The sequence below is a fragment of the Malus sylvestris genome, chromosome 2, assembly GCF_916048215.2.
Source record: "Malus sylvestris chromosome 2, drMalSylv7.2, whole genome shotgun sequence".
NCBI classification, from domain to species: domain Eukaryota; kingdom Viridiplantae; phylum Streptophyta; class Magnoliopsida; order Rosales; family Rosaceae; genus Malus; species Malus sylvestris.
In genome coordinates, this window is record NC_062261.1 from 7,201,648 (window position 1) to 7,227,698 (window position 26,051).

The 26,051-nt window shown below is 37.7% G+C and overlaps 3 protein-coding genes, 1 long non-coding RNA gene and 3 pseudogenes across 44 annotated transcripts in view; 3 read left to right on the top strand and 4 right to left on the bottom strand.

Annotated features, from left to right (window-relative positions):
• Nucleotides 1-17,661, bottom strand: part of LOC126607681 (uncharacterized) — an 88,150-nt gene extending 70,489 nt beyond the window's left edge. For 3 of the 10 annotated variants that reach the window (XM_050275412.1, XM_050275443.1, XM_050275419.1), the window contains exon 1: nucleotides 9,086-9,463. The gene's annotated coding sequence lies outside the window, so the exon portion shown is untranslated. Of the gene's footprint in view, nucleotides 1-8,820; nucleotides 8,941-9,085; nucleotides 9,464-17,540 lie in introns of those variants that run through there. The other 7 variants (XM_050275395.1, XM_050275371.1, XM_050275382.1 and 4 more) reach the window with 6 other exon arrangements.
• LOC126607617 (uncharacterized) overlaps nucleotides 1-21,675 on the bottom strand; it is a 90,433-nt pseudogene extending 68,758 nt beyond the window's left edge.
• The window catches only part of LOC126607462 (disease resistance protein RPV1-like), a 147,080-nt gene that overhangs the window by 103,420 nt on the left and 17,609 nt on the right, over nucleotides 1-26,051 (top strand). For 8 of the 32 annotated variants that reach the window (XM_050275115.1, XM_050275122.1, XM_050275126.1 and 5 more), the window contains 2 exons: nucleotides 3,013-3,746; nucleotides 3,991-5,052. In XM_050275115.1, the coding sequence (XP_050131072.1) occupies nucleotides 3,229-3,746; nucleotides 3,991-5,052 (1,580 nt within the window). In that variant the 5' untranslated portion in view covers nucleotides 3,013-3,228. Of the gene's footprint in view, nucleotides 1-2,623; nucleotides 3,747-3,990; nucleotides 5,099-5,252; nucleotides 5,541-5,677; nucleotides 6,049-6,176; nucleotides 6,557-6,675; nucleotides 7,506-10,406; nucleotides 10,649-26,051 lie in introns of those variants that run through there. The other 24 variants (XM_050275211.1, XM_050275072.1, XM_050275071.1 and 21 more) reach the window with 15 other exon arrangements.
• LOC126607777 (uncharacterized) overlaps nucleotides 1-26,051 on the top strand; it is a 68,235-nt gene that overhangs the window by 36,350 nt on the left and 5,834 nt on the right. Inside the window, exon 2 of the mRNA XM_050275507.1 lies at nucleotides 10,818-11,041. Within this exon, the coding sequence (XP_050131464.1) occupies nucleotides 10,874-11,041 (168 nt within the window). The 5' untranslated portion in view covers nucleotides 10,818-10,873. The remainder of the gene's footprint in view (nucleotides 1-10,817; nucleotides 11,042-26,051) is intronic.
• Nucleotides 12,536-14,524, bottom strand: LOC126607789 (eukaryotic translation initiation factor 3 subunit K-like; annotated as a pseudogene).
• LOC126607751 (kinesin-like protein NACK2) lies at nucleotides 15,276-16,581 on the bottom strand (annotated as a pseudogene).
• LOC126607814 (uncharacterized) lies at nucleotides 19,593-20,747 on the top strand. Its single transcript, XR_007617713.1, has 2 exons — nucleotides 19,593-19,791; nucleotides 20,022-20,747. It is a non-coding gene; the product is annotated as an uncharacterized LOC126607814 (long non-coding RNA).

Here is a 26,051-nt window from a genome sequence, read left to right on the forward strand (position 1 = left end):
CTTTAGTATTTCCTTGTTGTTTCCTGTTGCCTTAGTAACAGACTTCTCCTCGTGATTAGATGCCTCCTTCAACGTTGTCAATTCTTCCAAATTTAAATCCTTGAATAGGTTGTGGAGGACATCACAGGATAACTCGAAATCTTCAGATGTTTCTTTTTCCTCTTGAGCGTAGGCCTCCGTCTCCCCGTCAGCAACAGAAGATTGGGCGGAGAAATCTTCGTCGTCGCTGCCAAACAATTGAGCCGAATCCATGCCTAGAGCCTCCATCCTTCTCCACCATTGATCTGCTGGATACTTCTCAATCGACCCGCTCGGTGATTCAGCACGGTCCTCATCGGCCTCGCTCACCAGAACTTCCTCTAATTCACTATCTGAATCAGTGAATGTGAGATTAGCAGGCCAGCCTTTCATCGAAATAGGCTCTTCTAGTTGGTTCTGACCAGAGCCAAAATCTTGTGGTGACAGAATCTTTAACCGCAATCTGCCCCTGTCAGGTTGACCAAATCTCCCGAGGAAACTCGAGCATGTGCTCAACGAAGATCTACTTGGACTGCCTGCTGTATAAAACTCCGTTGCCCGTGGTTGCTGGGTATCGCCCAAAGCCAAATATCCTCCGACGGGGTGCCTTAGAGTCAGCAGCCTTAGATCCTCCAAAGGATTCGACGACGTTTGAGACTTATACAAAAATTCCATTTCGGATTGAAACCGATGTCTCATCCCGTAAATTGTTTGAATAAGTGGACCTCGACCTGACCCATCCCAATGAGATTTACAGCCCATCGATTTACCGTTTAAAGTTGAGAATAAATTTTTAGCACCCAAAGGCCCGGTGACCGCCATGTTATCTCCAATATTTGGGCTTTGAGTATCAGAGCCCACCACTCCATCCAGTTTAATTGGAATGAAATTGTTTTTATTGGGCCCCCTCCCATCGTAAACCTCTACAACATTTCTAATGCATATCTCCACTCTTGTTCCATTAAAAAACTCCCTTCTTGATGAAATCTGTGCCCCCTCTGTACTTGAGCCAGCGCTCTCTTTCCCATCTAATTCCAGCCTTTAGCTTTTACCCAGAGAAACATATGCAACATTTCTAGTGCATATCTCCACGCTTGTTCCACTAAAGTACTCCCTGCTTGATGAAATCTGTGCCCCCTCTGTACTCGAACTTCCGCCATCATTCCCGCCCTGTGTTTGAGGTGGCGTCCCATACTCTTTTCCAGAGACAATAATGTCAGAGAGTTGGTTTGCCGGCATCTCGTAACTCGCGTCCGCAGTCTCAGTCCCGTCGTGACCAAACATTCTGTCACCACCGGTAGTGACTGGGCAGTCGATGGCGCCGATTCGAAAGCTGGCACATTTCCCCGTCGCGTGGGTTGCCTCCCCGAGCTCGGCCGTCGCCGGATGAAATATTCCAGAAGTCCGTTGTAATTGTTGTTCCTTTTTCAGAGACCCAACTAAAGCTTCCGGTCTACCCCGATCTTCAGCCGGAGTCATGGGTCTTATCGCTGGAGAAAGTTGCCGGATCCTGACCCTGAAGACTAAGTCTCCGTCAGCCACTTCTACTACCTCAGGGATGAAACCAGTTATGTTGGTTTTGAGTTTTATCTTTGCTTCGAGCAAGAATCCGAATCCAGATGTTGTTTGATCGATATCCGCCAGACCTCCACAAGCCTCGCCAATATCCTGGAAGAATTTTTTGGTCCAAAGATGCGGTGGTAAACCTTCCAGTGCCACCCAACCTCCGTAACTGACCGCCAGTCTTTGATTTGTGTTCAAACTCTCCCACCACCCCGCCAGTTTCACCTCGGGGTACTCCTTCATGCCTATTGCTCCAAGTAGTGCTATTTTTTTTGCTTCCTCCTCGTTCTGGCAAACAAACAGTGCTTTGTTGCATTGAAATGGCGAGAGTCTGATTTCCGTTCCCAGAAGATTTCGAAGTGATGCCTCCACCTCCCTCCATGATTGATGCACCACCTTTCTCTCACAGACTACAACACTTCCCCAACTGTAAGATTCTTTAGAGCGTTTCCTCTGATTCCAAGTGAATTCTTTCCAAAGTTCCTCTCTGGCTCTCCAATTGTATTCCTCCTTTGTCGTCTGCCTTCCTCCAGTGACTGCATCCCTATAAGAACCTTGAGTACCGGATCCCGACATATTCCTTCTAGGCTCAGTTCCACCCCGATTCATCTTCCTCATTGTAGTCCCCGTTTTCTTTCCCCCTTGCAGTATTTCGTACATCAGCTCCTCCAGATTTCTCCATCCTATACCTTTAAAACCTTTTGGAACGAAGATATTTCTGACAAAACCATCCTTTTCGGTTTTGGAAAGGACAAGGAACTCCCCATTTCTGTTCTGAAATCCTTCAACCCAAAACTGATAGTTGTGACCTTTGTATTTTCTGAAGAAGTTCAAACCACCTGTGTCGATGACCGCCTTTAACTGCTCAATGATCCACGCTGCACAACTCAGATCAAAAGATATCTGATATCCTCTAGTTCTCGTTCTCTCTGTTACCCGAATCCTTTCGCCAAAAGACTTCTCTTCAATCTCTAAAATGAAAACCTTGTGCTCAACTTTAAAATCCCTGGATAAGTGTCTGTAGCTCATCTTCCTTCTTTCTCTGAAACTTCACTCATCTATAAAGACCACGCGTCAACAAACTATTTTATATTTTTCAGTCGTCCGTGTTTATTTTAGAATATCATTACGGTGGATCGTTCCATCAAAAATAGTAAACAGTAGCTTTCCACGAAACTTCCTCTCTTTTAAGTTAAGGGTAATACTTGAAAAACAAAATTTGTAAACTAATTAATATATCACTAATAAAAAAATAAGCACGTTAAATCGTTAATCAATACCCAAATAATAACACAATCGTTAACTTTTATGTAATTTACTTTACAAATTTAATCTTCCTAACATTACGCTTAAATTAATATCCGCTTTTGAAATGAAGTTCCCAAGAAGTTTCCTATATTTCAACTTGACCACATTCACATTGAAATGTAGCTGGTATCTAGGAAACTGCTTCGTAGGTAGGGAGAAAAGCATGAGGACTAACATGACAAGAGAGAGTCCACATTCACATTGAAGGTGGTAGGAAACTGCCGCTTCCTACATAGCAAGAAAAGTATGCATAGAAAGAGCGGAGTCTCGACGCGAATACCAGTCCAGAATCCACAATCAATCCTTTGAAAGGTTCTTTAGCTTACCTGGATTTCTCCAATGAATAATCAACTTGTCCCCTCCTCCTCTTCTTCTTCTTCTTCCTTTTGTATCGATAGTACTCCTTCGTGGAGATATGATGTCTTTTTGAGCTTTAGAGGAAAGGATACACGCACCAATTTTACGGATCATTTATACAAGGCGTTGGACAACAACGGAATCCACACCTTCATTGATCGCCAACTTGTAAGAGGAGAAGAAATATCACCAGCGCTCCTCCAAGCAATTGAAGAGTCAAGAATTTCTCTCGTCATATTCTCTAAAACCTATGCAGCTTCAAGGTGGTGCTTGGACGAGCTCGTCAAGATTCTTCAATGTAGACAATCAAAGCAACAAATAGTTTTGCCAGTTTTTTACAAGGTGGATGCGTCCCATGTACGAAATCAAACGAGTAGTTTCGGTGAAGAGTTCAAAAAACTTGAGTGCAAATTCGAGGACAATAAGGAGAAGATCCTCGCATGGAAGAGTGCTCTTAGAGAAGCAGCAAATTTGTCAGGACATCCTGTCGAGGAAAGAGAGTACGTACATTTCTTCCCCTTACCGTGTATTTATATAATTAGTTTCCTGGAATAATGTCATCAGTATGGTTAATTACTAGTGCATTTTGGATAGAAACATGGAAATATATTCAAGTACACTTTTTTATTAATATCGTGTAATTTTCCTGTCTATTTGTTTTTACATTCTTTTCTACATTTTTCTGAAATATAGCCAAAAAAAAAAGTTCACTGATTAATTGTGTGATTTGTTTTTAACTGCTAGCTATGAAGCTAAATTAATCAGCAACATTGTTGAGGATATCCTACCCAAAGTACTTGATGGCACATATTTGGATGTGGCCAAATACCCAGTTGGAATACAATCTTGCGTACAAGAGGTGAAAGATCTTTTAGGTGTCGATGGAAATGGTCGTCGTGTGGTTGGGATTTGGGGGCCATCTGGAATAGGCAAGACAACAATCGCAAAAGCTGTTTATAATGCAATTGCTCATAAGTTTCAAGGTAGTTGTTTCCTGGGAGATGTTAGAGAAACATTGACATCACGTGAAGGCCTAATCCAACTACAAAAGACTTTTCTATCTAAAACTCTACGTGGCACAAAGTGGGAAATTGTCAATGTTCATGAAGGAATCAGTCTTATTAAGAATCGGTTGAGGCAAAAGAAGATTCTCTTAATTCTTGATGATGTGGATCAATTGGAGCAGTTAAAAAACTGGGTTGATGTCGATTGTTTCGGTGAGGGTAGCAGGGTGATCATAACCACAAAAGATAGAAGTTTGCTAGATTTTTATGGAGGTCAGTGGATATATGAAGTCAAAAAGTTAGAAGACGACAAAGCACTTGAGCTTTTTAATTGGAATGCCTTCGAAGGAAATATACCTCCAGGTGATTATTTGAGCCTCGCACGACGTGCAATAGCCTATGCTCAAGGCCTTCCGTTGGCTCTAAATATTATAGGTTCTCATTTGCGTAATAAATGTATAGATCGTTGGCAAGCTATATTGGATGGTTACGATTCTTACGATGGAGAACCTTATACTATTATTGAAAAAATACTTCGAAAAACTTATGATGCATGGGATTATGGCCTGCAACAAGTTTTCCTAGACATTGCATGTTTCTTTAATGGTGAAAATAAAGACTACGTGTTACAAATATTAGGAAGTTCGACGCTCAATGTACGTCAAGATTGTATTAAAGTACTCATTGAGAAAGCCATTATAACTATTGAAGATGATCAGATTTTGATGCATGACTTGCTACAAAAAATGGGTAAGCAAATAGTTTACGAAGAATCGCCCACTGAACCAGGCAAGCGGAGCAGGTTGTGGTTTCATGAAGATGTGTGCCATGTTCTAACTGCAAACCAAGTAAGTATATGTTCTTGCATTTGATTTGGCATGATATTGAAAAGAGAACACAAAAATTTTAGAACAGGGGTTGTGTTATGTTTGTTAATTAAACGACATGGTTTGTTAACAATATTTCGACTTTTTATTTTTATTTTTATTTCTTCCATCTTAGGGAACAAAGAAAATTAGAAGCATTGTGGTGGAGCTGCCCAAATCAGATGAGATACTCTTGAATCCAGAAAGCTTCTTGAAGATGGAAAATCTTGAAATTTTTATAAACCGTAATGCAAACTTTTCTGGACGCGTTGATTGTTTGCCCAACAGTTTAAGGTGGATTGACTTGGGTGGACAATCCAAGCATACGGTTGATCTCAATTTGTCGTCCAATTTTCATCCAAGAAATCTTGTTTGTTTTGAAGTGCCACACTGTAGTAGCATAAGACAATTGAATGGATTTAAGGTACATACTTTAAATTATTTTGAATCATATTATTATTTAAACATATATTTTATCTCCCAAAGAAATACTCAAGTGTTTTATTATATTCTTTTTAAAGCATGTGAACTTTTGTTTTGTTTTTGTTTTTGGTTTTATAGAATTTCGCAAAGCTTACACGGATGAATTTAAGTGGTTGCGAATTTTTGGAAAAAATTCCTGACTTATGCGGAAGCCCAAACATAAGGGAGTTGTATCTAAGTGACTGCACAAGTTTGGTCGAGGTTGATGATTCAGTTGGATTCCTTGATAAACTTCAATTTTTGGTTCTTAGTGGGTGCTCTAAGCTTACGAGGTTTCCAACAAGACTTGGATTGAGATCCCTTCAAACACTTTGGCTCGATGGTTGCACAAGGCTGGAGAGATTTCCAGAAATAGAGAAGGACAAGATGAAATCCCTATCTGAATTGCATATAGAAGGTAGTGGCATAAGAGAATTGCCTTCATCAAGTGCGTATCTTACTGGGCTTATGTACTTGTATGCAAATGGTTGTGAGTTGCAAAATGTCCCCGACTTATCCGGAAGCCCAAACATAAGCATTTTGGATCTTAGTGGGTGCTCTAAGCTTCCGAGGTCCCAATTTTATGTCCCTCTCGGAGGTTGCAGAAGGCTCGAGACCAATTTACCTCGGATTCTTGTTCTGGAAGGATGCAATTTATCAGAAAGTGATTTCCTTGGGCCTCTTGATTGCTGGTCCGCATTAACAAAACTTTGGCTGTCGAGAAACAATTTTGTTACCCTTCCGGATTGTATTAGCAAAGCTGTCAACTTGGAGGAACTTTACTTGACGGATTGCAAGAGGCTTCGGGAAATTCCAGTCCTTCCACCAAAACTAAAAGGAGGGTTACTTCTGGACGGTTGCACATCATTGGAGAAAATTCCAAAACTGCCCCCGAGGCTTGAGCTTCTTGAATTGCGTAACTGCTTTGGACTAAGTGGTGATGAGGTGGCAAAGTTGGAAAACAACTTGTTGAATGGGGTTTGGTCTCTCTTCTTCTTAATTTATGTTCAAATGAAAATTAATTTTGTTGATACTTGAAAGAGAGATCAAATCACAAATGTTTGTAATTTGTTAACTATATATATCTACTATTGCAGGAAATATATCCGTGCTCTGGAGTGAGGACTTTTTACCCTCAGAGCACTATTTACTGTGGGAGCGTTTACGGTCATAGCACTATTTACCCAGGCAATGAAGTTCCAAAGTGGTTCACCTATACCTCTAACCATCCCACATCCCTCCTACCTCTACCAGAATCTGAATGGGATGAAGATGACAGGGAAGACGAATCGGTTGAATCTGAATGGGATGAAGATGACAGGGAAGACGAATTTGTTGGAGGCAGTGAATTTCGTTTTGAAATTCCTCTAAAATTACAAGCGGGGAAGACGTTATTTGGATTGGCTCTATCTATTGTTGTTGAACCATCGAGTTGTGATTCTGATAGTCTTTCTGGTGCTATGTGTATTTTCTTCAACGGAAAAAAAACGTTTGATGGTTCTTTAAGTTATTATTGTCGGGACTTAGAGGCAACTCATGTGATTGTTACGATAGTGGGTTTAGAGGAGCAGGAGCAGCAGGGAGATATTTGTATAGTTGTATTTCACTCCCGTTTCAAAGAGTGTTGTCCCATTAAAAGCTGCGGCGTGCACTGCCTATTGCGCGACCAAGACGAACTGCTTCACTTGTCTCTGCGACCAAAGAGTAGTCTTGGGAAGAGGCCCCATCCACGTGGATCCTCAGATATCGTCGATGATGAATATGATCAGCAACAGCAATGGCTTTCCTCATCTTCGGAGCCAGCAGATGATCATCCAAAACGCAGGCAGATTGATCCCAATGTTCCTATGAATATGGAGGAGGATTAGGAGCAAGATCAACCGTCCGCTTCAGATGATCCGCAATTTCTGATTTATTAGGAATTTGGGTACGTACGTATTTGTTTGCACTTTACTAATCTCTAAAACTAAGAGGTTGTTTGATAACCATTTCAATTTGCAAGCCGAAAACTCGTTTGTTCTATTCTCTTGTGTTTGCCTTTTTGTTTTCTTTTTATATATCTAAACTACATATTAGACCACCTCCAAAGGAGATGTCAAATTTTAAACACAAAATTTAAATTTGAAGGCTTATATGGCACATTGATCTTTTTATAAATTTTGTTCTCCAACCAATATGTTAAATTTAAACTATTATTTATTACATTATTTACTTTTTATAGTTGTAAATATATTTTAAAACAAAAGATAACTATTAAAATTATAAAAAGTATTTATTAATTACTAAAAATAGATTTGAAGCTGCTGTCAAATTTGAGAGCAACTTCCTATGCTGCATTTCCATGTCATGCCACATAGGAATTGGCATTTCTGTTGGAAAACACTAGTGATGTCTTTTATTACTCTTATTGCTGATGTGGTCTTTTTGACATTTCCTTTGGAAATGTTCTTAGTATAACACTCATTGTAAACCAAGTCCTTATGAAAATACCAGTTTAACCTCTACTCAAACAATCAAAATTTTGTTTTTTTTAAAGCCTCACCAACATGTGATTCTAACAAATCTCTAATTAAACAAATTAAACAAAATAAAAATTAAATCTCTCTCCCCACTCCCACATTCTCTCTCTGTCTCTCTCTGTCTCTCTCTCCTTTAAAAAAAAATAAAAAGTTTTCATACACAATAAAAAAAATTAGTAACAAATAAAACTCAATTAGTAACAACTAGCAACTGTAACTAAAATATAGTAATCACAACTTCAAATTAAAGACTAATATCTTCCATTCTATCACTTACACTTGCTTTTCTGTTACCTAAAATCTAAAAATATCATGAATAAAATACGGAAATATCATAAAGCTAATCAAATTAACGTTGAATCAAAAGAATCACTGCCTCCTCAGCAATCTGTTGATAAATGAGAACAAAAATGAATAGGATTATACATTGAAGGACCTATAAAAGCATCTCTCTCTTAAATTCCCTCTCTATCTCCACCAGTTCTTGATTTTAAAAATGTTTCAAGACACCGTAGGCTGCAACTTTAACCCAAACTCCATCCCAGTAAATCTAACCAAATTGAATTCGTTAGGGCAACTGCAGAATGAGGTTTTCATCGACCAGGAGAAAAAAATAAAAAACTAAAACGAACTGAAACGAGGCAATTTGTGAGTTTCTAGGGTTCTATATGATGCGAAATTTAAACGAAACTTAGAGATAGAGAATTTAGATTTGTGACTTACGTATTAACAACCGGAAATCGCAGCCTCAAAATTATGAAATCGTAGCCTCCAATATTCAAAATCGCAGTCTCAAACCTCTGAACTCGAAGCCCCAATATTCGAAATCGCAGCCTCAAATCTCTGAAATCATAGAAATACAAATTATTCATGAAATCAATCCAATCAGTTTTTCGAAAACGAAATGAAAAACAAATTCAGAAAAATGAAAAAAAAAAAAGCGAATCGGAATAATTCAATCCAATAATAAGAAACGATTCAAAATTACCTCGGATCTCAACAGACCAAAACCCTAACAGAGTCCTCTGCAGATTGAATTCGGACTGGACTAGTGGGAAACGAGTCGAAATTGTATTGAAAGTAGAATATCTCTGAAATCGTAGCGTCTAACCTCTAGCTCATATCAAAATCGACGGAAAAGCCAGGGGAGAGAGCTTGACAAGTTGGAGGCCTCGACGAGTTCGAGAGCTGGAGAATTTGTTTTTTCTTGGTTAATATATATACAGTAGATGAAACAAAATGTGAGCGTAAATATACAAGTTTTTTTTTTTTGGAAAATATAGGGAAGGTAGAGAAGTTATAGAGAAATGTGAAAGAGAGAAATGGAAACAAGTTTGAAAATTTAGAGATATGTTAGGTTAATGTGGGTGGATGAAGGAAAAAAAAAAAAGAAAACATAAAAATTTCTTTTATTCAAAGTTATGTTACTGTTATGATTTTATTTTGTGATAAAAGATTACATTATTTTGTTAACATGTAATTTAGATAAGACTATATATTTTAAGAGAGACTAAGTTTTTTATTTATTTAAGAGAGATTAAACTTATTCACGTGATATGCGATGTCATGATTATTTTTTAATTGCTTTTCCGTTAACAAGTTTACTCTAATTCTCTATATTCTTATTTATACGTTTTAGTTTTATGTCCTTTTTTTTTCTTCTTGGTCCATTTCTATCTCTCTTTCTTCTCCTTCCTACCCATGTCTCTCTTTCTCTCTCTCCACCGTCTTCTGTGTATTTTTCTTTCTCTTCTCTCTTCGTACTTCTCTCTATTCCTCCTCCTACATCATTATCTCTACTATTACAGAAAATTTCGAAACTGATCCTTTCAAAGTGTTGGAATTTTAAAATTGATCTTGTAGAAATTTTGAAATTGATCTTACAAAAGTGCAAATAAAATTTGAAAGTAATCTTGCAGAAGTGCATGAATTGTGAAATTGATCGTTCAGAAATGCATAAATTAATTTTTACGGATCTAAAATTAGTTTAAAGTTGTTATAGATGGTGTCACTTTATAGTTTTGGCCTGGTTAACTAACAAGTCTATTGAGGCCATGGTTGGAATTTTAAAATTTTGGTTTGCTTGTTTTTCTGTTAGGTTTGTTGAGGTTTGAGTTTTTGTCTCTCCTTGAAATGATTCAAAACTAATGAAGTTCTATGGAATATATTTTGTGTTTTAGTGTACAGAGATTTGGTGACCATTGTGTGTATTGCAAATTTTAAAGTGTGGGGCTAATGCTGGAGCTCCATCATGTTTATATGTTTATGAACTTAGCAGGATTGTGAATTTGTTGTTTATCTTTCTCCAGGGGTTAGAGAAGGCCTCATTTTGGCAATCAATCCCTCAACCTCATCGCCCACATATGCCGCAAAACGAATGAAGCAGCGCATCGTCTAGCCCGCTCGACACTTCTTTGTAATGGTTCTTGTTCTTGGTCTGAAGAACCTCCTGATCTCTCTTTTGTGTATATCTCTCGACCATTTGGTCTTTCAATGAAACACTGCTGATTTTCAAAAATAAATAAATAAATAAAATTCGGTAATCGTTGAAGGTTGCATTGAGCGTTTCTCACCCTTGACTTTGTCACATTGATATCGCGATCGCATACATTATCTGACATGCACGCAGTATATATCATTGTTGTCGGTGGAAATATAGGGGAAACCATGGCTGTAGCTGTGAAATCTACTGAAGAACTAACAAAACAGAAGAAACCTTTAACAAGACAGAGGCGAGTGGTTGTGACAGGAACGAGTGTGGTGACCCTACTCGGTCATGATTCTGATGTTTTCTACAATAATTTGCTTGAGGGAGTTCGTGGCATTAGTCATTAGTGAGATAGAAGCTTTTGATTGCACCCGGTTTCCAGCAATAGAAGTCATGGAGACGTTAGATAAAGCAAAATGTGTGGTTTTCATTGGCTCAACAATGGGTGGCATGAAGGTAAGCCCAGTGTTCTGTGGCTTGATTTTATGTACACTTTTCGCGGAATGTTGAAAGATCTTTCTACCGGTTTGTCTTCAATTTGATGTTTTTAGCAAGCATGGTTTAGAGTTTGTCATTTTTGGTGGAGATGCACGAAAACTAGTTTCTCTGATTTCAGAACTGGACTTGTTTATGTTGTTTATCTGCTAATTTAAGACAGTGTATCAATAACTCTCTCCTGTAGTAAAACATCTTGTAAACGCAAAAGATTATTTTCACAGAAATTAAATTCCAAGCCAGATAATCTCATAATGCTCCACAAAATCTGATTTTGGGACAAGCAGCTTCTGTACTTTGAATTCGGCAAATCATATCATTAAAGCCAAAGCAGTAAGTATTCCTACAAGCAGCTTCTGTACTTTAAGTATATTATAATAACTGATATACAATTTTGTTTGAAATCTTACGCAGGACTTTATGCTCTGTGGTGGTTCAGATTCAGTGATGATACCTCTTGGTAATGCTCCCATTCTTTGCAAATGTTATTTCTTAGTTTTACTCAGAGTTGCACGTACAGTAATCTTGTTCTTATGCAATTACTGGAGGATTGGGAGGCTTTGTGGCATGCAGAGCAGTGTCACAAAGAAACAATGATCCGACCAAAGCATCACGCCCTTGGGATAGTGTAATGCGACCAATAACTATGCTAGATTCATTTATTCTTTTATTTCCACTGTGATTGGTTATATGATGAAACTTCTGTAAATATTGTTATGAAAAAGAAGGGTAAAAATCATTGAAAGGCATGTCATATATTGGTTGTCTCAATGTAAATTTGTGTTGGAATCTAATCAGCTTTTTTGAAATGATGTCACACTTCTAGTATATGGAATTGGATCCCCTCCGAGGCAAACCCTCGGGATCCTCTAACACGGGCCGTTGAATTTCAATCCAACGGCTACAATTATTATAACTTTTAGAAGAACCTCCTGTTTGTAGCCGTTGGATTTCGATCCAACGGCCCGTGTTAATAGATCCTGAGGGTTTGCCTCGGAGGGGATCCAATTCCCTAGTATATAATGTCCAATGAAAGTATATTTGGAATCCTCATTGAAGTAAGCACCCAAGAAAACTGGATCGCTCGACAAGACTGTCGAGGTGGCCCCTAAGTAGAAATATTAAGCGCTCACGCAATGGTTAACAAGAAATCTATAACTTTTGTTCCCTGGACCTGATAAAATGTGGAGCACTGGTCCTCAAGTCAAACACCGTTAATTTTTTTCGTCCTTTTGCTTATGTGGCAAAGTAAGCAAAAGACCATTGTGGGTCCCATTGCATGTTATGTAAGCAAAATAGATGAAAAATTACCGGAGTTAGACTTGAGGACAAATGTTTCACATTTTATCAAGTTCAAGGGCCAAATGTAATAAATTTTAAATTCGGGGACCAAGTTACAATGTATGGACCATTGCACCAATTTACTTCTACACTAAGAGGTGGAGAAGAAGAAAGTGAATGCTAAGTTGCGGATTAATACGAAAGAAGGATGATAGTCACAAAACCAGTAGCAGGACAAAATCCATAACAATTCTGTAAATCGAAACCATATATCTCACGTAAAAAAAAATAAAAAAAAATAAAAAAAAAGGCATATCTATAAAATACCTGGAACAGCTTCAACCATGCGACGATTCTTGGATGCTTCATCCCAGAATTGACTGAATCGTCCAGTATGCAAAAGAAATGAATAGGTTTATAAGTTATGCATGAGTAATGAGGACCCGAATGCGAACACTACAGACAGAAACATACCTCCAAGTAGTGAGATAGAACAATTAGTGTCTTGAACTGCTCCTCCATTTGCTGATAAAGAATTAGAGTAAACAAAAGAGGGAACTAGCTGAATAATGTTCGATGGCCATAAAAGCGGAATAACATTCAATATCCCTAAATATCTCAAATTCTAATAACGGAATTGACCAAGATGATAAACACCGAGAACCAGAAACTAATAAACAAGGAAATTGAAAACCATTCTACAATTTTGACTCGGACACAATGTGCACAATCTATGTGAACCTCCATCACTCGTGAACGAAAATAATGACATTGTACGGAGAAATGAATGAGAGAGCTATACCACTCTTTCAGGAATTAAGAAGAGGCAAAGGCTGAAATCAGGAGAGGGCATTGCCATCAGTGCCTGCACATCAATACAGCACTCATAAACATTAAACACACTTAATTACAACCAAAAGAAGGGTTTCACAGCAGCAAGACTCAATACAGACCTTAACCAAGATGCGGGCAACAATTTGGGTGCTCATACGGTCCGGCTCAAACTGCACCCCAAGCGGAAAAAAAAACAACAAAGTTCAGTTTTGCAGTAAATTACAGAATCGAAAACAAATGCCAATTAAACAGAATAAAGCTTGGCAAGCAAAATTATAGAATCGAAAACCAATTACAAAGAATTCGGCTTTGCAGTAAATCATACAATCTAAAAACAAAAACCAACTAAAGAATTTGCAGTAAACTATATAATCTAAAACAAAAAACCAACTAAAAATTCCGTTTTTCAGTAAATTATGAATCTTAAAACAAAACCAAGTATATTCAATTGAGAATTTGAGAGATTTTGATGGATTTTTATGGAGTCTAATTGATTTGTAGAGATTCCATGTAAAATTTTGATTCAATTCCCTCAAAATCTCTTGGGGAGAGAAGAGATTTGTGGATGCTTAAAATACACTACAAAATCTCTCCAATTCCCTCTAATTCCTCAACTTTTTTGAAATTCTTTAAAATCAAATTCTAATTGAATACACCTGAAATATTATAAACTTCTTTAAAATCCTAATTAAATACAACTGGATTTCTGAGGATTTTAATAACCTATCTTAAAATCCTGATTGAATACACGTTGAATTTCAGAGAATCACTCAAATTCCTGATTGAATACCCTAGATTCATTAAAAGAATTAAAATCCCTCAAAATCCCAATTGAATACGCCCCCTAAAAAGCATTCATCTTTGCAGGAAATTATGGATTGCAAAACATAAACCAATTAAAAAGAATTCACTTTCGCAGTAATTATAAAACAAAAATCAATTAAAATTAAAAACCCAATTCTCAAATTACCTGATAGAGGCGAAGAAGGCAGAGATTGGCATCGAGACTGTAGGTTTGCGAAGAAACCTGAAAAACAACCAAATAAACCCAGTCGTTCAATCAAAATTAATCAAACCCAAGTATCGGTTCCCGTCAATGAAGAGACAGAGACAGAGACGGAGAGAGAGATACATACCTGCTCGTTGACGTAGTTTTCGAGATCGGGAAGGATGTCGGGGTTGTACGGATTCACAGCAAGCAGCTGCTTCACGGCGAGCGCCACCTGCTACTGCTGCTGTTGCTGTGGAACCTCTCTTCCCATTATTCTCCTATTTATTTATTTAATTTTTTTTGCTTTGATTATTCGTAAAATTCTGTTTCCGTGAATTTTGTGTCGTCGTTATTCTCCGATACAAAATAAAAGTAGAGAAAACAAAGGGAGAAGGGTGCTGCTGTTGTCGTCTTTCTGCGATAGCAATTGAAAGCATGGCAAATTACTTATATACCCCTTTCTTCTTTTTTTTTGGGAATTTTAACAAAAAAACTCACTTTAACGAAAAACGGAACCACATTTTACACTAAAAGTCAATCCTGATACTATTCACTTTACCCTTTATTTTGTCTTTATCGTTAAAACTCAAAGTTTTCAAACCATTTTCATTAGTTTTCCTTTTTTTTTTTTGAGAAATTCCTTATTTTTTTGTCATAATTTTTCTTTCTAAGGTTTATGCTTGGTTGGTTGAGAAAAATAAACTTAAAATTCGATCATAATTCAGAACTTTATGTTGTTTTACCATCTTCTTGAAATAAAAAAAAATCATATAAATGTAACCCCAAAGAATTTGTTTAGTGGAAAGTGAGCGAAGAGTTGGAACTTCAATCCAAGTTCACATTCTCATAGATGTACTCGAGTATTTTTTTTGTCTAAATGATAGATTTGGAAATTACAAAACTATTTAAACGTAAAAAATCATTGCAATTTATATATTTATCATATTTCAATATATAAAACAGTTTAGGGTTGAAGATTATTTCTCATTTGGTTCCTCAAATAATGTAAAACGGTTGAAAAAGCGTTTATTTTTACACCCGAGATCATGCGTTCAAATCCACGAGCCCGAGTGACGTACAGAACAGAAGTACTAAAATAACCCTTTACATTCATTGCATCAAAGCAATACATACTTGGCAATTCCTGACCGTGACAAAATTTATACAACAAAACCTTCATTTGCAACAACAGTGAACAGGAGCAACAACACTACTTGTTTACAGATTCAAAACATTTGATATCAAGTTCCACCCCATCCACGTCTTCTTATCCGATGGGTGCGTGAAATTCAGTTCAAACATCTCATTGCTAATGTTGTGGGGGTCTGCCCACAACTTGTTCACAGAAGCCGACCAGCTTCGCTACAACTTCAGCGCTTTCCTGCACGTTTTGCATGTTGTGGAGGTCTGTCCACAACTTGTTCACCAGCTGCAGCCTCTTCTGTTTTCCTCCGGGCGGAATCTCCCATTTCGCTTACAGCATTTCTCTCTCGTCCGCTGTCAGCTTGGAACTCACCCTCTAGCTAAGTACTCCCTCTCTTGCTTGAGAGCCTTGATGCTGCAAATTCATAGAACATCACTATTTCAGCAGATTATATTTCAAATATATAATCGGTGTGATTAGGTAGGGTACTATAAATACTCGAAAGAATTAACCTGGCTGAAACGGAGCCTGCAGGTTCATCGCCTAATAGTGCCGGGCTTGCATTACCAAGATCCGATAAGTGTTGCTCCAACCATTGCAATCTTCTGAGTTTGACTTCCATGTATATCTGGTCGGAGGGTTCTCCCTTTAATAACAGATAAAATTGGGTGCGGTGTATGATCGAGGCATGGCACTGATGCCACAGCATGATAATTTCCTTCCTATCCTCCTCAAAAGTCAACTCCCATGTCCCAGGAAGAGATTCTTCAATATTATCAGTCTCATCGATTCCAGCTTCTTGATCTTTCTCCAATGCAATAACCTGAAGCCATATATAATGTGTGTGTATATATATCAAACAATGCATCACCAGTACTCTTGAAAATTGAAGCTCTAAGGAAATGTATCTTACCTGGCACAACAGAAGGTGCTTTAGGTAAGAAAGCTTTGTCACCCGTTCTTTTAACTCAGTCACATAAGATTTAATGCTCCGTATATTCTCCTCAGCGGCATTCTTGAACATCCTCTGCATTTTCTTCACATTAACTGTGCTTGAATGCTGCACAGCAGGTTTCCCCCTTTTGATGACTTACGGGTACCATTTTCATCACTCTTTGGTGAAGTAAGTTTACATCTCCCAACCACTGTGTCATCACTAGGAGTTGCATTGTTGCTCTACGGCACCTTGTTCTCGGTCTCATAATCCATCACTCTACGAGAAGGGTTCAGAGGTGAGCAAGGGGAATGAATTAGGTGCTGCATGTTTGGACTGTTGCTCAAGTTGAAGGGAAGGATCTTTTTCTTTTTTGACGGGGCCTTGCATTCTGAATTTTCCTCACTATTTGAAAATGAAATAACCAGCTGGTCTATTGATTTCTGAACATTCTCAAGCTTCCTTTCTAAAGATTTAATATCTTCTTCCTGCGTTTGCCATCGACTGATCTCATCTTTCAAGTTGGCTTTCTAAAGATTTAATATCTTCGTCCTGAGTTTGCCATCGACTGATCTCATCTTTCAAGTTGGCCCCATCTCCAGTCACAGATTCTTCTGAAATGGATCTAACGGCTTGTATTTCCTTTATTCAGAAAGAAACTTTGCTATAGTTTCAGCAGTTTCTTTATTTCCCAGCTGATGCAAAGCTACCTCCTCATGCACTACTTCAAGAGCTCAATTTGCCTCATCACCAAGCTGTTTCTGTCTTTGCTCACGCTTTCGAATTTCATTCACAAGCATGGATGGGTCTGTAGAAGCAACTGATCTCCTTACCATTGCCTTTCTTCGATTTGCACCTCTGGTTCGAGAGCATGGAGTAACCGGAGTATCTCTACTATGAGTAGGAACTATTTCATTCTCTCCAGGAAAAGAAAGACACCTAGCGACTTGACCAGAAGGTCCACATTGGTCCGACCCCGGGAATTTTTTGTCAAAAAATTACATTAATCCAGATGCATAGTAGAAATCATAAACATACAGACAACAATAGTACATCAAGACACCGTAGGCTGCAACTTTAACCCAAACTCCATCCCAGTAGATCTAACCAAATTAAATTCGTTAGGGCAACTGCAGAATGAGGTTTTCATCGGCCGGGAGAAAAAATAAAAAAATAAAACGAACTGAAACGAGGCAATTTGTGAGTTTCTAGGGTTCTATATGATGCGAAACTTAAAAGGAAACTTAGAGATATAGAATTTAGATTTGTGACTTACGTATTAACAACCAGAAATTGCAGCCTCAAAATTATGAAATCGTAGCCTCCAATATTCAAAATCGCAGTCTCAAACCTCTGAACTCGAAGCTCCAATATTCGAAATCGCAGCCTCAAATCTCTGAAATCATAGAAATACAAATTATTCATGAAATCAATCCAATCAGTTCTTCGAAAACCAAATAAAAAACAAATTCAGAAAAATGAAAGAAAAAAGAAAAGCGAATCGAATCGAAACAATTCAATCCAATCATAAGAAACGATTCAAAATTACCTCGGGTCTGAACAGACCAAAACCCTAACAGAGTCCTCTGCAGATCGAATAAGGACTGGAATAGTGGGAAACGAGTCGAAATTGTATTCAAAGTAGAATATCTCTGAAATCGTAGCTTCTAACCTCTAGCTTATATCAAAATCGACGGAAAAGCCATGGGATAGAGCTCGACAAGTTTGAGGGAGAAAGCTCGGCGAGTTGGAGAGAGAGCTCTCGACGAGCTGGAGAATTTGTTTTTTCTTGGTTAATATACAGTAGATTAAACAAAATGTGAGCGTAAATATACAAGATTTTTTTTTGTTGTTGGAAAATATAGGGAAGATAGAGAAAGTTCTAGTTTTGGCTTGGTTAACTAACAAGTTTATTGAGGCATGGTTGAAATTTTAAAATTTTGGTTTGTTTGTTTCTAGATTAGGTTTGTTGAGGTTTGAGTTTTTGTCTCTCTTTCAACAAAACTAAAGAAGTTTTATGAAATATATTTGGGTAAAGTACAAAAAATTACCTCAATTATGGGTCGAACGACATTTTCATACCTCATCTTTTTAAAATGACAATGTCATACCTCATCTTACGAATTTGTGACAATGTTAGACCTCCGTCAGTTTTTCTATTAATTTATCTGTTAAGTGCTGACGTGACTACAAACGGAAGCCACTCACTAATCCAACTGGATTAAAATATAATTAAATATTCAAAAGTTAAAAAAAAAAAATTTTAATATAAAATCCTTCCTACCCGTCCCACCCCCACCCCCACCCCCACCCCCACCCCCACCCATCCACTCTTTCTCCTCTCTCTCTCTTTCTCTCCCTCTATCTCGCCTCTTTCTCTTCTCTCTCCCTGCAACCTGCATCCCTAAAATCTCAAAACCCAGAAACCCTTCCCACCCGTCCCCCCTAACCTTCCTTTTCCTCCACCCGCACCAACCCTTTTTCTTCTTCTCTTCGAAAATCACCAAACCCTTCGCCACCCGCCGCCACCCCCAACCTTCTTCCACCACTCTCTCTCTCTGGGCAACCTGCAATTTGCCATTTAAAACTTTGAAAAAAATTTAAAATTTAAAATTCAAAAAACTAAAAAACTAAACCTAAATCTGAACCCTTCCCCATCACCCAGACCTCTTCTTCCTCCTCCATCCTTGACGACTCGGTCTCTCTCCTCTGTCCTTTTCACTCGCACTCATCCTTCCCTCACCACCACCTCCCAACCCGACCCATCCATCCCCTAATCCTTCCATACCCAAATACTTGCGATTCACAGCCCATTTAGACACAATTCCACTGTCAGCAGCAGGTTCATCTATACCATCTTCAAGGATCTAGTACATATTGAAGTGCTAAGTTCATGCCGCTGACGGCGAGCGACTCGAGCTGGTCGAATCCGGAGGTGGAGCGGAATCTGTTCTCCAAGAGCTCGGCTTCGGTGACGGGGTCGACCTCGATGGAGCTGGAAAGAACATGGTCGGCGTGCGAAGCAGAGGATTGGAGCCCCGAGGAGGATGTGCCGTTGTCGCTGACGAGAACGGAAGGCTCACAATCGGGGAAGAAGGCTCTGGTGAAGAACTTCGGGAAGAAATGGGAAGCGGTTATGGTGGTGGTGGTGACCGGCAACCAGCAACCGGCAATTGGACTCTGCATCTCGCAGGTTGCAAGAAGAGAAAAGAGAGAAAGGCGAGAGAGAGAGAGGAGAGAGTGGGGGGGGGGACGGGTGGGAAAGATTTTGCAAGGAGAGAGAAGAGAAAAAAGCGAGATAGAGAGAGAGAGAAAGAGAAGAGAAAGAGTGGACGGGCGGGGGGGGGACGGGTAGGAAGGATTTTATATTAAAAAATAAAATTTTTTTTCACTTTTTAATATTTAATTATATTTTAATCCAGTTGGATTAATGAGTGGCCCCAGTTTGTAGCCACGTCAGCACTTAACAGATAAATTAACAGAAAAACTAACGGAGGTCTGACATTGTCACAAATTCGTAAGATAAGGTATGACATTGTCATTTTAAAAAGATAAGGTATGAAAGTGTCATTTGACCCATACTTGAGATAGTTTTTTGTACTTTACCCAATATATTTTGTGTTGTTTTAGTGTTCAGAGATTTGGTGACCATTGTGTGTTGCAAATTTTAAAGTGTGGGGCTAATGCAGGAGCTCCATCATGTTTATATGTTTATGAACTTAGCAGGACGGTGAATTTGTTGTTTATCTTTCTCCAGTGATTAGAGAATGCCTCATTCTGCGATCAACATGGGTTATCAAAATCTTATTCAGGAGAGCGATTCTCTCCAGATTGTCTTAGCTTTGTAAGGCCAATCCCTCAACCTCTCGCCAGTTGACCCTATTGTTGAGGATGCAAAGGCATTGCTAGACCAGATCACTAGAGCTGACATCACCCATATATGCCGCCAAGCGAATGAAGCAATGCACTGTCTAGCCGGCTCGACACTTCTTTGTAATGGTTTTTGTTCTTGGTCTGAAGAACCTCTTGATCTCTGTTTTGTGTATATCTCTTCGACCATTTGGTCTTTCGATGACATGGGACCTTGAGATAGAGCCAGATATTCGTCAAGTTACATTTGCTTCCTGCAAAGGTGCAGGCATTAAAAGCTGCGGGGCACGCCTCCTATTGCGCAACCACCATTCCTAAGGTGCGGACCAATTGTGCTGATGAATTTTAAGTTGTTAGATTTTAACTGAACGGCTCACAATAAAATAGCCCAACCGAGCTCAGGATGAAATCGGGTCCTCTTTCGACTCCCTCTTCATCTGCCTTCGTCATTTAAGGTAGATTTCAATCGTATTTTTTGTACCCAATTTCAAATTCCATTTTTATTGTGGGTGGTTGTAAATTTGTGATTTGTCTTGTGCAACTGTAGATGGTGTAATATCTACAGTCAATGATCTTGTTTAATTGTTACAAATACAAATCTTCAATTTCCACAGTTCTTGTTCTTCTTTTCCTCCCTCACTTTTTCGTTACCAACAATGGTATTTCATTGCGTAGCTCTTTTTAATTAATTCCTGGTCGAATGAAGTGAGACCAAATTCCTTTTTGGTGAAATGGCAGGAAGTGAGGTCAAATTTGATAGCTCACAAAACATGTCTTAATTTTGAGTACATGTGATTTAAAAATATGGCATCTCTTGTCACCACCAACTGGCAAATTGTATGTTCATGTGGGTTTGTAGTGAATTGATATTTGCATGCTAATTTGTAGTGAATTGATTTTGAGGTTTGAATTAAACACACATTTTACATGCTAATTTGCAATGAACTTAAGTTAACACATTACCTTCAAATGTTCGCCATTCTCCACAATTTCTTCGTATGACTTGTCGATTATGGTACCTTTCTACATTTGAAAAGGGAAATGAAATGTTAACATGAAAAGGAATCCATTTGATCTCGATCATGAAAGTTTCTTGTAAATACTTGAGAGTCATCCAAAACCCGAAGTGAGCCAGATTTGCGTTTCAGAATATCAACAATAGTTTTTCATTGTAAATCTCCAGAGAAGAAAGTTTCAAAACTAAATCCCTTTCTGGCGTCTACGAGATAAAAAAGAAAGCAACAAAGGCATGAGTACAAAATGGTTATAGCAATACAAAGAGGATTCCAAAGGCACTATAAAAGGTCATGGTATGAACTATGACTTACATTCTTGATGTGTTCGAAGATGTCCCTCACTGCATTTTCGGTGATTCCTCTCATGGTACATGTCTTACCAATGGGAAACGGGGTGATAAATATCAAGACGTGGAGCTCGAAAACAAGGGCAGAGCTCGAATATTAGAAACCGGGCCGAACCTAACAACAAAGCCCAAAATTACAAATAGGCCCGCAAATTAAAGAAGAGTCAGAAGCCTTTTCGTTTAGAGGTGCTTGCATAAGTCTCCTCCCATGTGGTGTGACAAGGGTGTAACACCAAACAAATCACAAAATCGAAAGAAGCAAGTATGAACTCTATTGGAGCCAACCTCTTAGTAGAAATAAAAAGGGAGTTTCAAGCCAACATTGCTCCTCGCTTTGTGAGGTAAAGGGAGAAATGTCTATCGTACGCAACCTTACTCTTACTTTGCGAAGAGACAGTTTCCACGACTAGAACTCGTGACCCTTTGGTCACAAAGGAGCAATATTTCTATTGCGCCTAGGTTCGTCCTCAAATAAGAAAGGGAGTACAAAAGAAGAAAAAAAAAAGGTGTGAATAAAGGAGGCAGATCCTCTGCTCTCCCACTTCCCATACACTTTCATCTTCCTCCTGTTTGTGCGGTCACGGTTAAGCTATGTCAACATTTTATATTGATTTTTTTATAGAGATAATAAGACAAAAAACAATAGTAATATAAAATGTTGACGCGGTTTAACCGTGACTGCACAAACAGGGGAGGATGAAAGTGTATGGGAAGTGGGAGAGCAGAGAATCTGCCTCCGTGAATAAAACACTTAACAATCTAAAGTGCTTTTAATGCAGTATTCAAGTCAATTAACTTTTCTATGTGCAAGATTGGTTTGACATACAAACATAGTAGCTTCACGTTGCATTGCATTGTGCTGGTGACATGAGGTGAAAAGAAGCGCGTCAATAAAGAAAGATAAATCATTATTGATGAAATCAAATTGCCACGAAAGTTACTCTCATATTAAAAGGTGGTATATAGGAATATGTTTGGTAGAAATCACTTTGGAAAAGAAGTGTCATGAAATTTCTTCTCTTTTAGCTTGAGTACATTCACATTTGAAGGTAGTAGGTAGGAAACTGCTTTCGGGTAGGAAGAAAAGCGAGGGCTGATATAACAAGAGAGAGTCCATTGTTCATACTATACTGCATATACCAAGAAATGCCCTGGAAGTTGTTCTTTTGATTTTGGGTCATGACTTAGTTGGATGGGAAACCTTGTTTACGTAATGTTAGGCTTCATCTAGGTGTTCAGATGATTACCGTTTCATCAATTTAGAAGATATGTAGACATTTTATCCTCCATCATTTTCTAAGATGAAAAGATGTGGATGAAAATTCATATGTTCAATTCTGAATGACTTCCTGATGTTGAGAGTGAATTTTAAATTGGGCACAAATGTAATCTTACATGTATTTATAAGTAATTAAGTTACTTCTTATATTATCAATTGTTTTTATGATGGAATCTCACTTAATGGACAACCTAATTTGATATCGAATTTATCATCGACGAGATTTAAACCTAAAATCTCTTACTTTCGAGTGAAAATGAATATCACTATATTATACCATTAAAATTTCAAGATTGTCCCAGTTTCTAGTTTATTGGCTTCCATCCACAAACATGAATAACCAAATTGAAAGTTTGTGTTCACCAAAAAAATATTTGGAACTTTGTAATATTTTTCCCCAACTTGAACGTCCGGATTGTTTTGTTACCAAAAAAAAAAAGGTCTGGATTGTTTTTTCCCCCAACTTAAGTCATATTGTCGAACTTATAACTGCATGGTTATAAGTTCGACTTTTGTAAAAAGTAATGCTAAGAAAATTAAATTTATAGATTACATTTTGTACATTAAATGACATAAAATTAATGATTAAATTATTACTTAAATGTTGAGAAATGTGTTTATTCTTTATTGATGACACATTATTTAGTTCGTAATTTTAGTCTATAAATTTAGTCTCCCTAGCATTACTCTTTTGAAAATAACGAGTTCTATACTGAGCGAGAGGATCCTTGCCGGATCCTCTTTTTGAGAATCCCGGAGATCCTCTAATTACATTTGTTTATTGTGCATTGTGTAATTAGTTTTTATTAAGTACGGATTATATTTAATTTTAAATAAAAAAATTAACGATTAATGAATATGATTTGAAGATCCCGAAATCTTCGCAAAAAAGATGCGTCGAGAACCCTCTCTCCTATACTGATCTATTATTATCGTGGCCCACTTCTGCAAGTGGAGAACCATGCGTTGAAACACAAACACGGAAACTAACGTGCACGCTCCCATACATGGCCAGCTTCTGCAGGAGGTGACCCCACCCACGTGGGCTGTACGGCCACTGCTGGGTTGAATATTGAGCCCAATGGCTCTTTTGACTAATCCAACACCAGACATTCACCACATTTAAGTTCTTGAGAGTTGAGATGGTGAAATGAGGACTAATTAATTACTTGTCAATTAATTGGTAAAATGAGGACTAATTAATTCTTTTTGGTATAATTGAAGCAAATCATTCTTCGTCAACTTAGATTGGATTGGATGTTATATATCCATATACTAGTATACATAAATTTATTATAAACACTAACAACACTACCACACTTAGATTGGATGTGTTTCATATATATATTTCATGTGTTTCGTGTTTTATGCATATTTATAATGTGTTTTATTTTCTTTCATAATCTTTTATGAGTTTTTTGGTGTCGATTTATAGTGTAAAAATAAAAATCCAAACATGTACGTTTAATGCCATGTCAGTGGTTAATTTGATTTCCTGCATATTTATGGTGCTAATTAATGTGTTTTATGTAAAAGAAATTGCATTCATCAGCACGCATTGCATGAAAAAGGGAAGAATAATTTGTCCAATATAATCATTTTATTATATAACCGAAAGAAAAAGGTAAATAATTGTAGCTGAGTGGTTTCCAACTAATAATAGTGTGATGAGACAATAAATAATTGTAGCTAAGTCGGTAACAAAAAAACAAATTGTTTGATGAAATGATCTTGCAACGAAAGAGATGAGAAGTTTCGTGTCAACTTTAATCATTTCACTTTATCACGGTCGCATTGAAAGGTAGTAAAGTAAGACGCTGCTTCGTTGGTAGGGAAAAAAGCATGATGACTGGTAGTAAGTAAGTAGCATCATGCCGGTGATATGAGGTGAAAAAAGGTGTGAAGAAAACTACTTAACAATCTAAAGTGTTTTTGTTGCAGTATTTCAAGTAACTTTTCTATGTGCAAGATTGGTTTGACATACATACATGGTAGCATCATGCTGGTGATATGAGGTGAAAAAAGGAGTGCGTCAGTAAAAAAAAAAAAGAATAAATTACAGTTGATATTAAGTTGCCACAAAAATTATTCTCATTTTAAAAAACTAATATGCCGAAAAATGCTTTATAGAAATCATGAAGAAAAGCTTGAGGACTGATATAACAAGAGAGTCCATTGTCCATACAATACTGCATATAACAAGAAATGTCCTGGAAGTGGTTCTTTTGACAAATGAGTCATGAGTCACTTAGTTGACTGGGAAACTTTGTTTACCAAAAGTTAGGTTTCATCTAGCCTCTAGGTGTTCAGATGATTACCGTTTCATCAATCCAGGAGATATGTGAAATTTTATCCTTAATCATTTTCTAAGATGAAAGGACATGAATGAAAATTTATATGTTAAATTTTGAATGGTTTATCGATGTTGAGAGTGAATCTTATATCGTATAAAAAAAGTGATATTGCATGTGTTTATAAGTAATTGAGTTACTTCTTATATTAATTGATTTTATGATTGAATCTCAACTTCCCTCATGATATCAAAATAGATTGTCGCATGCGTGAAGCTCAACGATCATACGTGCTTCCCGTCACCCGATTTGTATTACCCCATGTTACATTTGGAAATTCGCCACATAAAGAGATTTTTGAGAATAAATCTCACATGGGTAACTTACACATTTGGTATGTGTTATAGTAGCCCTAGGATGCTGAACTCTTTCTATATTTTACAGGTACCATATTATACCATTAAAATTTCATGATTGTACTAGTTTCTAGTTCACTGGCCTCCATCCACAAACAAAACTTTTGTACGGAATAAGGGGTTCTCCTAAGTCACGAGTAACCAAAGTTACCAAAATGAAAGTCTGTGTTCACCAAAAAAAGTAAAAATTTAGAACTCTGTATTCTTTTTCCCCAAATTGAAAGTCTGGATTGTTTTTTCCCCAACTTAGGTCATATTGTCGAACTTTTATATGTAGAATTTTAAGTTCGACTTTTATAGACGATGAATTCTATACTGATCTATTATTATAGTTGGACTATTATGTAACTTAATCTAAACCTCTTATCTCTAGTAGGGATGGGCAAAATACCCATAGGTATGGGTAACCGTGGTTACCCGCCCATTTAAAGTTGACGGTTATGGTTATAGGTAACCGTTTAGACAAATAAACGGTTATGGGTATAACCATTTATCCATGAAATTTAAATGGACGGTTATGGGTATTATCCGCGGTTATAACCGGTATCCATCGGTTATGGGTAATATT